Raw genomic sequence first — 12,418 nt, 5'->3', positions numbered from 1 at the left:
CGTGTCTACACACACACAAAGTTTCTTCTTTTATAAAAGCATAACCTTTACGTTTTGTGAGTATAAACACCAAAAAAATGTACTTGATATATATTTTTGGAGCACTGGCTATAACAAGTGGAGTTTTTAGCCAAGAAGACGCAACAACCGTACTGCCAGAGGTTCGAGGTAAGCTTTATTTGTTCAGAAACACACTCGTTGTCTCTCCTGCAGACACGAGCCTGTTGGATCTGTCCAAGCCTGTCTCTTTTCCTCCCTCAATAGAAGTGTTTGTAGCCATGGGTTCATCTGTGAAGATCCCGTGCGCTGACGGAGAGGGAAAAGGGGTGGAGTGGAGATTCAACAGCTCAGTGCTCGTCTCAAGCCCTGTTCTCTCCATACAGAACACGAGTCTGAAGGACCGAGGCTTCTACACCTGCCACCAACCAAATGGAAACCTCATACAAACAGTATCTCTAAATGTGGGATGTAGGTTGATGCTTATTTAAAGGAAGTCTGCTAAAAATGTCAGAGAGCTTACACTGAAATAACATTGAAATTTCATTCTGTTTGCTCTATTTAGATCCGCCTTCTCCTCCGAATGTGAATTGTTGGTCTCCAAGTTACCCTAAAAGAGCAATCTGTTCCTGGACACTGACTCCAGATCCCATACTTCCAACATATTATATTACTACATATAGGTATCTGTATATTAGAATGCATTGGTACAATACAAAGTTTGAATTGTATATATATATATATATATATATATATATATATATATATATATATATATATATATATATATATATATATACAGTACAGTCCAAAAGTTTGGAACCACTAAGATTTTTAATGTTTTTAAAAGAAGTTTCGTCTGCTCACCAAGGCTACATTTATTTAATTAAAAATACAGTAAAAAACTGTAATATTGTGAAATATTATTACAATTTAAAATAACTGTTTTCTATTTGAATATATTTCACAAAGTAATTTATTCCTGTGATCAAAGCTGAATTTTCAGCATCATTACTCCAGTCTTCAGTGTCACATGATCCTTCAGAAATCATTCTGATATGATGATCTGCTGCTCAAGAAACATTTAATGTGTACAATTGTACAAAATATTTGTGTACAATATTTTTTTCAGGATTATTTGATGAATAGAAAGTTCAAAAGAACAGTGTTTATCAGAAATCTAATCTTTTGTAACATTATAAATGTCTTTACTGCCACTTTTGATTGATTTAATGCATCCTTGCTGAATAAAAGTATTAATTTCTTTTCAAAAAAATAAAAATAAAAATTCTTACTGACCCCAAACCTTTAAAGGTAGTGTATAATTCTACAGAAGCTTTGTATTTCAGATAAATGCTGTTGTTTTGAACTTTCTATTCATCAAGGAATCCTGAAAAAAAAAGTACACAACTGTTTTCAACATTGAAAATAATCATAAATGTTTCTTGAGCAGCAGATCATCATATCAGAATGATTTCTGAAGGATCATGTGACACTGAAGACTGGAGTAACGATGCTGAAAATTCAGCTTTGCATCACAGGAATAAATTACTTTGTCAAATATATTTAAATAGAAAACAGTTATTTTAAATTGTAATAATATTTCACAATATTACTGTTTTTACTGTATTTTTAATTAAATAAATGTAGCCTTGGTGAGCAGACGAAACTTCTTTTAAAAACATTAAAAATCTTAGTGGTTCCAAACTTTTGGAACTTTATATATATATATATATATATATATATATATATATATATATATATATATATATATATATATATATATATATATATATATATATATATATATATATATATATATATATATTTATATATTTATTTATTTTTTTTTTTTTTTTGTTGATGAATTTAAAATGTAGTATAATACACAGTGAAATCCCCAGAGTTAAATCAGCTCTGCTCAGAGTACATACGGTCCCTCTCTAAATAGTGTTAAAGTAACACTGAAGCAGAGTTATATTTAATGAGATAATTAAGCAATTAATAAGACTATGACTGAAGTCAGTTGTAGTTCTTGTGTTTCTGTTTTCTTCAGTGATTCTGCTTGTTAACAGCAGGCGTTCATCACTAATGCTCAATCATCACTTAATCGCTTAGTTATCTCATTAACTCTGCTTCAGTGTTACTTTAACACTGTTTAGAGAGGGAGCATATGTACTCTGAGCAGAGCTGATTTAACTCTGGGGATTTTGCTGTGTAGTTCAGAATATTTGCTTCTGAATTTAAATTTAGGAGCTTCTCAGAGCCACTCTCAAGTGCCCGTCAGTGTCAGAAACGGGCAGAAGGAGACAGGCAGTGTGTGCTGGAGGAACTGGAGATCTTCGCCAGAGAACCGTCTCTTCTCAACATCACAGCTGTTAATGCTCTGGGAAGCACAACATACATGTGGCCATTTATTTTTGAGCAGATAGGTGAGATTTTCATTGTACTGTTCCCTTTATTCCTCTGGTTTGCAAACAGTCTGTATTTTTTTTTATTTTTAAATATTATATAGGCTAATCAATCGTATAATCAATATGCGGGAACAATCTATTTACAGTGGCTTGTGAAAGTATTCAAATGTTTTTTTTTTTTCACATTTTGTAATAAATTTGCAAAGTTATCACAGATCTGTTTCTTGTTGTCATTATGGTGTATGAAGTGTAGATTGATGTGAAAACAGTCATTTAAAGTAGTTTAACGTAAGGCAGAAACAACAAAATGTGAAAAAATGAATGGGTTTGAACACTTTTGCAAGCTACTGTACTTTAATCCATGTCACTACAGAAAAAACTTCTGCTGCTTATCAGTGTTCACATCTGGATGCCTCTGCCATGAATGAGTGCTTTAATTGTCGTCTGTGGTGTGTTGTAGTGAAACCCGATCCTCCGGTGAATGTGAGCGTAATGGTAATGCCGGGCAGGAAGCTGTCAGTTCAGTGGGCTCCTCCACCCACCTGGCCGGACCCCGTCAACTTTCTCCTGAAATACACAGTCAGATTCCACTGGGGCAAACCTGAGACGGCCAGAACTGTGAGACTCCTGTCTGCAATCATAGCTGTGAAGCACAACTGAAGCAGTATTTATACATCTTATTCTGTCTGTTTTCTAGCTTGGCCCATATGAGTCTAGCAAAATGGTTCTGAGTGGACTGGTGGCGGGAAGGACTTATTACATCCAAATATCTGCGAAGGACTTCCTGGATGACGGGCGGAGCAGTGACTGGAGTGCTCCGATACGAGCCACTATACCCATCAACTGACACCACGAATCACTAATCAACCAGAGCAGTTGTGTTTAGATGTTTATTATTGGTACCAGAAGGGTAACTGTTTATAACGGCGATGATAACCAACATGCGAGGTCAATGTGCAGAATGTTATTAATCTGAAAAATACAGAAGCTCCACCTGCAAATAATCACAAAGCTTGAAAGCATTTCAAGAGTTCTTATCTAAACTTTATTACTGGTTTGTGAAACAATAAAATCACACTTTATCAAGCAGCAAAAGAAAAACAAAAATTAATGACAGTTCTGATTTACTAACAAATCTGTAAAGAAAAGTTTGTTTGAAAACCACTTGATTGATTTTAATAAAATAAAGGTTTTAAAAGACTTTTTTTTAAGTATATTGGTTTCACTAATTGAACGCTCTATTATAAGTGGTGTTTTGTTGTATTATTTATACACTCTTATAGTATTTAGTAATATTTTGAATGTTTTAATTTTTATATTTTTATTTTAAGGTTAGTTTACATTTAGATTTTTGTTTATCTAAGTTTGCTATGCTTATGTCATTTTTTAAATATTTATTTTTAGCTTTAATTTTTTATTTAGGTTTTGACTTTAGTCGTTTTAGCACTTTGACTTAAACTTATTTCAGTTAGTTGCAAAGGCAACATTTCGTATTTTCATTTAAGTCTGTTAAGTTTATGGCTTTTCATCTGATATTAAATATTATTATTTATTTCAGCTTTATTTCAATTAACAAAAATGATTTTTAATTGTTTTACTTTTCATTAATGATATCAATTATTATAAACCCATTCAGAAAATAATTCAGTTCACACAAAGATTAAATAATCCACATGAATTGAAATTGCACGGGGAAAAACGACTGGTTTGATCAAGCCCCTCCTCAGTGGACAGCAAGCCAAATTAGCTAACCTAATACCCTAAAGATTATATGGCATATTAATTTACCATTAATGGGGAAGGAAATGTTTTCCACATATTTGTTAGTATGGAAGCTTGTTTCCGCCACTAAATAAAAAAAATTAAAAGGTAATTGCATCTTTTTATCTCACAATTCTGACTTTATTTCTCAAACTGCGAGATTTAAATTCGAAATTGTGAGTTATAAAGTCAGAATTGAGTGATATAAAGTTGCAGTTCAAACTTTTTTCTTGCAATTACAAGTTTTTTATTACACAATTCTAACTTAATATCTCACAATTCTGACTTTTAACTGCAACTTCATATATATTTATATACTTTTTATATTAAAAAGTAGCAATTACCTTGTTTATTTTTTATTTCATGGTGGAAACAAGCTTGCATTTGTTAGAGCTAGAGAATGAATGAAACAACTTGTTTGTTTACAATTAAACTCCACAGAGTAGCTTCCCTTTAATTTAAGGCCCCATGAAATCCATTTTATTTTCCCTAAATTCAATTTCCCCTTTTTTTTTTTCTGAATTCCATATAGTTTTATGATTTATTACAATTTGTCATCAAAAATGGTGTCTAATTAAATAAATTAATAAAACGTTAACAGTTTAATCAATCTTTTAAAATGTAATCAAATGAAAATATAACAATTAATTTACAACAAAACATTGCATTTTTATTTTTGATCAGATAAGATACTGCACAACAGAACTGTAAGTATTTTTTTTTTTTTTTAAATACTAATATTATTACTATAACTTTAAGAATTACATTTTAGTACACAATTGTAATATATTTCTGTCGTTACTTCTTCAAGTTAAACCGAACTTTTATTTTGACGGTTTGTTGGGAAGATCTTTTAGTCTCAGTTTCAGCGTGTATTTGACGGTAGTTTTTCTCAAATGAAATGGTGAAAAGCTTGTGAAGTCAAAGCGGCTCATTTCTTCATATACAGAGAGACACAATGAGCGTCACGCTTGTTTGAGTTTGTGTAGCAGACGAAACTACGGCACTCATTCACACTGACACACAGAACATGACTGGCTGTTGTTGAGTTTATTCCTGCTGTGTGATTGGCTGTTAGATTAAACCATGTCCTTTAATATTCATAATCGCCTCATTTCCACGTGTTTGTGTGTTCTGATGTCACATGGCGACGGCGCAACTGAACCTCACAGCAGCAACTTGATGAATAGCATTGTAATGTTTGAAGCAGATGTCTTATCAAATGAGCGGCTCATTCACAATCATATCTCATCTTCCACAATAAGTTCAGTGCTTTAGAGGGGCGGAGCTACAGAAGGTCTATATCGAACATTTTTTCTATCGCTATCGATACCGTTGATTAATACCGATACCGTTTTATCGCCTGATACTCGACTTCATTTTTTCCCTCAACATCTAAACAGCCAAATCCTGATTTTAGCATTGCAGGAATTCAGTCTAATACATCAACAATCAGCGGCGTCACAAACTCGGAATGACGGACACCCAGGGAGAACGACGGAGCGCGAGGCAGGTGCGCCGTCACCTTCTCCGGGCTGTGCGTGCCTGGGCCAGGCTTCCGCAAGGCATCGATGGGAATATTGTGACGGCTTTGCATGGAGAAAGAAGGCTGTCTGTTCAAGTAAACACTGGGGTCGGTGCTGTTGTAGCGGCCGGGCCCCGGGGTCATGGACAGATCCTCCGCCGGACCGCCGGCTGTCCTGCGCGCTGACATGCTGAAGCTGGCGCTGGAGGATTTGTTTGGGACGTGGGAGCCGAAGAGGTTGGGTAAGGTGTAGCGGTTGGGAGCGGGTACGGGATCCACACTGCGGTAACGCGTCCGGAAGGCCATGGTGTAAGACGGAGGTCTGTGGTGAAAGTTCAAAGGTGGAGCTTTCTCAGGACTGTAGGCTCCCGGTCCAGGAGTCTGGAATGATCCAGCTGGTCAGGAACAGAGAATCAACAGCTGCTTAATATGATGACAGAAACATTATGCTATTTAGCAGTACTTTCTAAATACACATGACCAAGATTCATCAGTGCATGTTGAAGCCCGGGACACAAAAAACTGCACTTCAACACACCACTTTATATACTTCAGTATATCTTTAATTAGACTTCAGCACTACTTCCACATAAGTAAAGTGCATTAAGTACAAAATTAGTTTAGACTTTAAATATACCAGTTTAGAATACCAAAAGTACAATTGCAGGGTATTTTTATTAGCACATAAATATATAAATGTATTTGTAGTATACTTACTTAGCTCAAAATAAATGTATTTCAAATGTATTTTTAGTATATTTTTTCACTAGGCAATAGTCTATTTTCATCAATCAAATTGGGAAACTGAAACTTGGACTGCAAACTGATATACAAACTTTAAACAAACTCTCTTCTTCATTCCAGTCGGCTCATGTTATTATGAAAATATTCATGAATTGAATGCTCAGGTAAGATAATAAAATCATACAAAACCCATAAAAAATGTGAATGACATAAACTAAATCAATAGATAAATTTAAAGTTAAAGCTATTGATTTAAAAATATTGATTATGTACACTAAAAAAATGCTTGGTTGAAAACAACCCAAGTTGGATTAAAAATTGTTTTAAATCAGCGATTGGGTAGTTTTATTTAACTCAACTATTGTTAAAAAAACTGTATTTCTTGCTTAAAATGAACCTAATGGATGCTGGAAATGAACATTTATTACTAAGTTTAATTAATAATAATTAAACAATAAGTATTTTTAAATTGCTTATTAATAAATGTTCACCTTTTGATTATTATTGTTTCCTCTAGTAATTATGTGTCTGATTTTAGTTTCCAACCTATTTTAGGTTAATTTTAAGCCAGACATACAGTCATTTTTAACAACACCCAACCACTGGGTTTGTCCATTTTTCAACCCAACTTGGGTTGATTTTAACCCAGCATTTTTTAGAGTGTATATAGAAACAACATATATTATAATACAATATTTACAGTAAGTGGTTTATTACGTCATTCACACCACAATGAGAGGGTGATGAATAATTAATTTGGCATGATTTGCTAGTTTTGATTCTGAATAGTGGAACTTTCCTTGCAGAATCACTGGGTAACCTGCTGTTAAAAGTGATTATTTAAAAAGTAAGCTGAATTAAAGTGGGCTTAAAAAAAAGGCATATATACCATCAATTAACAACCTGGACTTTATGAGTTATGAAAATGTTCTTGATACAGTAATAAACAGATATGTTTAATAAAAAAGATCAGATCAGATGAAAACCCACCTGTCTTCTTCTTTCTTCCCAGCATGGAGTACGATGGCGTACCGTCTTTGCCAAAGCGTGTTATTTTGGCATCTACATGATACTGCGGTCCTGGACTGGAATCCACTGACACCACTATTCAAAAACAGCATTATGGGAAAACAAGCAGAATTTACTCATTTACATTTGGTAGACATGCAAAGCAACATAAATTTAATTAGGCTCAAGCGTTCCTCGCAGCGCTCTACTGTTCGAAATGCTTTTTAACATTAATTAAAATGGATCTAAATCAAGCATATGGATTTTATTAGCTTAATACGCCAGAGAAATCACATTTATCATTTTATTGCATGTCGTTGTTTGTGATATAAAGTCCAGATGTGTATTAATACTTTGATCAAACTGGGTGTTCTCAACCCGCTCCAGTTCCTTCCAAACAAGTGTTACATGTCACTAATTAGGCGTGTAAGTGTGTGCCTGAGTGTAAATCCACCTACTATTTCAGTACGGCGCTGCAGACACTAATTAATCTATAAAATGATCAGTCCATACAAGTGTCATGTTGATATATATGTATTTTCTGCATGAACAAGCATGTTAAAAGCATTCTCGAGTGATTAAACCTAGCATTAGTTGAGTGGATCATGTCATCTGTCAGCGTGAGAAGTGTCTGATTTCATGTCGTGTCACTCACTGTTGCTGCTCATGCGGCTGTGGAAGGAATAGGCTGGACTGCTGGGTTTGGTGTAGTCGTGGTTTATGTAACCGATAGTGGGCGGAAGAGCGTAACGCCCGGGACCGGGTCCTGCGGGAACACACAAAAACATGCTGTGCAGAGCCTTTTAGGGTTACGCTTTCTTTTAAGGTGATGCAGTTACTCACATAAGTACTGAGTAATATTAATTAACTACATGTTCTTACTATAGAGTTATGCTTAGTGTTAGTTACTAAGTTAGATATGCATAATTTACTGTTATTACTCTTCAGGAAAGCAGGGCGGGGAGCAGCAGCTCATTTGCATTTAAAGATACATGCATGAAAACAGCATGTTCTCTTTTACGCTTGAATGGCATAAAATTATGCCAAAATGCTGGTTTTGTGGAGTATCCTTGTAAGCACAGTCTCAAATGAGTTAAATAAAGTCTTTAATGAAAGTAAAAAGTGAGGAAATGGAATACATGTGCGGCAGCTCTTAAAGTGACAGCAGCCTAATAAACCTGCTGCTAATGATAATCAAAGAACAAAAGACACAGAGAAATCACTCTCTGCTCTCGACTGAATAACTTTGATAGCTTAAATAAGGATTATTATATATCTAATTTATAATTTATGCAGTGAATACTGTTAAGTTTTTGATAACTTTATTCAATTTCCTAAATATTTAAAATACCGTCTTTATGTTGTTTTTAACTAATTTGGAGATTAAATGTGAAATTATTACAATATAAAAATATATTCAAAACTCTAATGTTAGATGTGATTAATCGCGATTAATCACAGAAAAAATGTGATTTAGTTAGTTTTTTTTTAACCTGCGTAACTACGTCACCTTAAAATAAAGTGTTACCCCTTTTAGCATTTATTACTGGAACTGTGTTGGGTAATTCATGGAAAACTATTAGTATTAGTACTGTATTGGTTATCAATCATTATGTGGGGTAAAAAAACAAAAAGAAAACTTGTTGTATTACCAATGGGACTTACGGGTAAAATAAAAGTAAATAATAAATAAATTATGGTTGTATAAGCAGGGTTATTATCACTAGAACTATTAACAATTATTTTTATTAAAGGAAATAAAGATGGAAAAACTTGAATGAAAAAAATTAAAAACTGAATTAAGTTTAAGTTGAAGCACAAAAAAATTACTAACTTTAAATAAATAAAAACAAAAACTGAGATAAAATAAATTAAGCCTAAATAATATTATATTACATAACAAAATGACTAAAAATGAAAACCTAAAATATAAAAAATGAAAACTAATTCAAAATTTAAAAAAAGAAAAAAAATTTGTATTTAAATAATACTATAATAACATTGTTTATAAATGATTGTACAGTAATAACTGATTACAGATACATGGCTGATTAATTTTGTCAAACAATATGAGTTATACATCTGCTATCTACATTCCTCAGAGTCATTTCCTTTTTTATTAAATCTAAAATAAAACTATGGAATGTGATTCATGCGAGACATAAAAGGTCACACATGCTGCGCACATTTCTAAAGTCCAGGAGAACCCTGCCTGTAAACTTTCATTTGAAATCGTTTGAATTTTGTTACACAGTTAAATGTCACACCTTTTCAAAGCTTTGAAACAGACAAAAGAAGTTCCATTCTCAGAATGATACAAGCAGGTGTTGCAATAAAAGACCGAACTGACAGTTTCTTTCATCAAACTGCCAATCCACTCTCAGGAGCCAAAGAGGAGCATGCGGTGCATGTCTGAACTACTTACAAAGCCCTGCGCTAAAATAAATCGTCAGATCTCCAAGCTTTGCTGAATAATTCTTTCGACACAATCATTTCCACAAATGAATGTCCTGAAATGAGCAGTCACAAACTCACCTCGTTCCCTGCCGGCGATGATGGGCCGCCGTCTCACTTCCCCCATGCCGATTATATTTTCTGGCTAGCTTAAAGAACCCACAGCAAAATCGGCAGCAAGAGTGTTCAAGGAGGTCCAGTAAAGGTTGAAGTTTCAGTTTAGACACACTGGAGAGATACAACTGCAGCCTGAATTATAAATGAATCGTACAAGCACAAGAAACCTTATCCTTGTCCAGGCTACAAGAACTTCCATCTCAATATCTTTACGCATAACAGATTTCCAAACATCCATCACTGAGTACAAAAGAACACCTGCACTTACACCTTGGCAACTTCTGTGTAATCGACAGCTAATGAACTAATTACACAATGTGAGACAGTCAACAACTGTGTGAAATTACTGATAGAACCACTTTATCCTTTAAAATCCGCCTCAAATGTACTTCATTCCATCAACTTGTGCTATAAAAATATTGGTAACACTTTACATTAAGGTCTGATTAGTTAACATTAGTTAAAGCATTAACTAACAATTATAAATACAACATTTACTAATGTTAGATAATAAAAATGTGAGTTCAAAGTGCATTATTAACAGATGCAACTTTTGCTTGATTTTAAATTTCGCTTTGGATAAAAACGTCTGCCAAATGAATAAATGTAACTGTATTAGTAAATGTTGAGATTAACATTAGCTAAGATTAATAAATGCAGTAAAGGTAATGTTTTTTGTTAGTTCATGTTAAATTAATGTAGTTAATATTTTCACCACATTCATAATTTAAAGGAAATATCAGGGACTTTCAAAAGTGTGATTTCCAGGCCAATCAAATTTTAAAATGACATTTTTTTTTACACTTTATTTTATGGAAGCTTGTTTTCCGCTCAAAATTGCGAGATATAAAGTCAGAATTGTGAGATATAAAGTCAGAATTGAGTTATAAAGTCAGAATTGAGAGTTAAAGTCAGAATTGTGAGATATAACGTCAGAATTATGAGTTAAAAATTAAGAATTGTGAAGTCTTAAGTCAGAATTGCGAGATATAGTCAGAATTGCATGATATAAAGTCAGAATTATGATATAAAGTCAAAATTATGAGATATAAAGTCAGAATTATGATATAAAGTCAGAATTGCGAGTTACAAAGTCAGAATTGCGTGATATGAAGTCAGAAGTTTGAAATAAAAAGTTTTATTTTTTATTTAGTGGCAGAAACAAGCTTCCATTTTATTTTAAGGTCCACTTTAGACATTCTACTAACTATAAGTAACTTTGCACCTACATGTAAACTAACTCACATTTGAGTATTAGTAGAGTGTTAGGTTAGGGTTTGGGTTAATAGGATAAGTTTACATGTAGTTGTCAGTAGAATCAACTACATGTAATAGTTATAGTCAGTAGAATGTCTGTTAGGGAGCATCAAAATAAAGTCTTAGCAGATATTAAGCAGAGAGTCTATTAATACTCTAATGACTACTAGTTGTCATGTAGTTGCAAAGTTACTTATAGTTAGTAGAATGTGGACCACCTAAATAAAGTGTAACCCGTTTTATTGAAAATGAATGACAGTTCAAAAGGTTAGTGGGTGAATCCTGATGAAGAAAGCATAACATGGATACATTACATCGATAGAATCCGTCAAACTCGCTGTTCCCATGGACACCTTTCAACCAGTATTCAAAACAAATGAAACGTCTGGAACCTGCTCTCGTTTCTGTGGCATAGTTTTACAGTAGGACGTCCCGTATCACGTTACTCTGATTTAACAGTGTGAAGCTGCTTCAGACTAGTGATGCATTGCTTTAAAACAGCTCTAAACTGATGAAATACTGTGTAAAATGTAAGAAAGTGTGTCTGGTGAAAGCAGAGACATCATCCCTGACCAGTGAGCGGACATTAAACATTAACCTGCTGTATCTTCAGACTCATGTAGAAGCGGGTAACACTACAGCTGACCTCTGGCATGCAGCCGGAGAGGACTAAAGAGGCGTAGGTCAAGTTACCTTTGAGTTGAGAAAATTAAGCATCTAAACAGATCCGTCTCCTGGTTTGCATATAACTGCTGATCATCAGCATACACTCCAAGAGTTTGATACCTCACGAGCTTTAAATAAAAAGCAGGGAATGTCATTCTGAAACTTGATACTGAGCATATTATTGATCTCTGTACCATGAAAGTGCTTGAGGACTCACTTTACAAACACTTATATGTGAAATAATACTCGGGATTATGGTTACAGTTAGAAGAGCATAGACTGTATTTTATTTTATGAACCGTATTTATTTGAATGTCAAGAAATCACACAGCTAAAATGTTAAGGACTCTAAACCCAATGGCCTAAAGTGTTTTATTTTTTGTTCTTTGTGGGTGTCACTTAGGGAAAAGTGAAATACTGACCGTGGAAGAGGCCAGTGTAAGAGCGCTAATTTAACCAGACAACTGCTCTACAC

The 12,418-nt window shown here is 33.9% G+C and overlaps 2 protein-coding genes across 2 annotated transcripts; one reads left to right on the top strand and one right to left on the bottom strand.

The window, feature by feature from the left end:
* ebi3 (Epstein-Barr virus induced 3) lies at positions 1-3,540 on the top strand. Its single transcript, XM_067362846.1, has 6 exons — positions 1-168; positions 265-468; positions 563-680; positions 2,251-2,429; positions 2,872-3,029; positions 3,109-3,540. Exons 1-6 carry the CDS (start codon positions 78-80, stop codon positions 3,256-3,258), a joined length of 900 nt encoding a protein of 299 aa, XP_067218947.1. The 5' UTR covers positions 1-77; the 3' UTR covers positions 3,259-3,540.
* Positions 3,541-4,075: 535 nt separating this feature from the next.
* On the bottom strand, positions 4,076-8,332 carry odf3l2a (outer dense fiber of sperm tails 3-like 2a). The gene is made up of 3 exons (XM_067362848.1): positions 8,105-8,332; positions 7,432-7,545; positions 4,076-6,092 (listed from the first exon to the last, which is right to left on the bottom strand). The coding sequence occupies exons 1-3, from the start codon at positions 8,235-8,237 to the stop codon at positions 5,605-5,607; spliced, it is 735 nt and encodes a 244-aa protein (XP_067218949.1). The 5' UTR covers positions 8,238-8,332; the 3' UTR covers positions 4,076-5,604.
* Positions 8,333-12,418: the final 4,086 nt, after the last annotated feature.

This window comes from Chanodichthys erythropterus, chromosome 16 (assembly GCF_024489055.1).
Source record: "Chanodichthys erythropterus isolate Z2021 chromosome 16, ASM2448905v1, whole genome shotgun sequence".
Taxonomy (NCBI): Eukaryota; Metazoa; Chordata; class Actinopteri; order Cypriniformes; family Xenocyprididae; genus Chanodichthys; species Chanodichthys erythropterus.
The sequence above is the reverse complement of the archived record's forward strand: the minus strand, read 5'-3'. Positions and strand labels throughout refer to the sequence as shown.

Bases quoted from the DNA above. Each gene is read 5' to 3' on its own strand.
- ebi3 (XM_067362846.1), top strand. From the start codon at position 78: ATGTACTTGATATATATTTTTGGAGCACTGGCTATAACAAGTGGAGTT. The intron at 469-562 runs GTAGGTTGATGC...TGCTCTATTTAG, and splicing joins AGTATCTCTAAATGTGGGAT to ATCCGCCTTCTCCTCCGAAT. The intron at 3,030-3,108 runs GTGAGACTCCTG...TCTGTTTTCTAG, and splicing joins AACCTGAGACGGCCAGAACT to CTTGGCCCATATGAGTCTAG.
- odf3l2a (XM_067362848.1), bottom strand. From the start codon at position 8,237: ATGTTTTTGTGTGTTCCCGCAGGACCCGGTCCCGGGCGTTACGCTCTT. The intron at 7,546-8,104 runs GTGAGTGACACG...GTTTTTGAATAG, and splicing joins CAGCCGCATGAGCAGCAACA to TGGTGTCAGTGGATTCCAGT. The intron at 6,093-7,431 runs GTGGGTTTTCAT...GTTCCTGACCAG, and splicing joins GGGAAGAAAGAAGAAGACAG to CTGGATCATTCCAGACTCCT.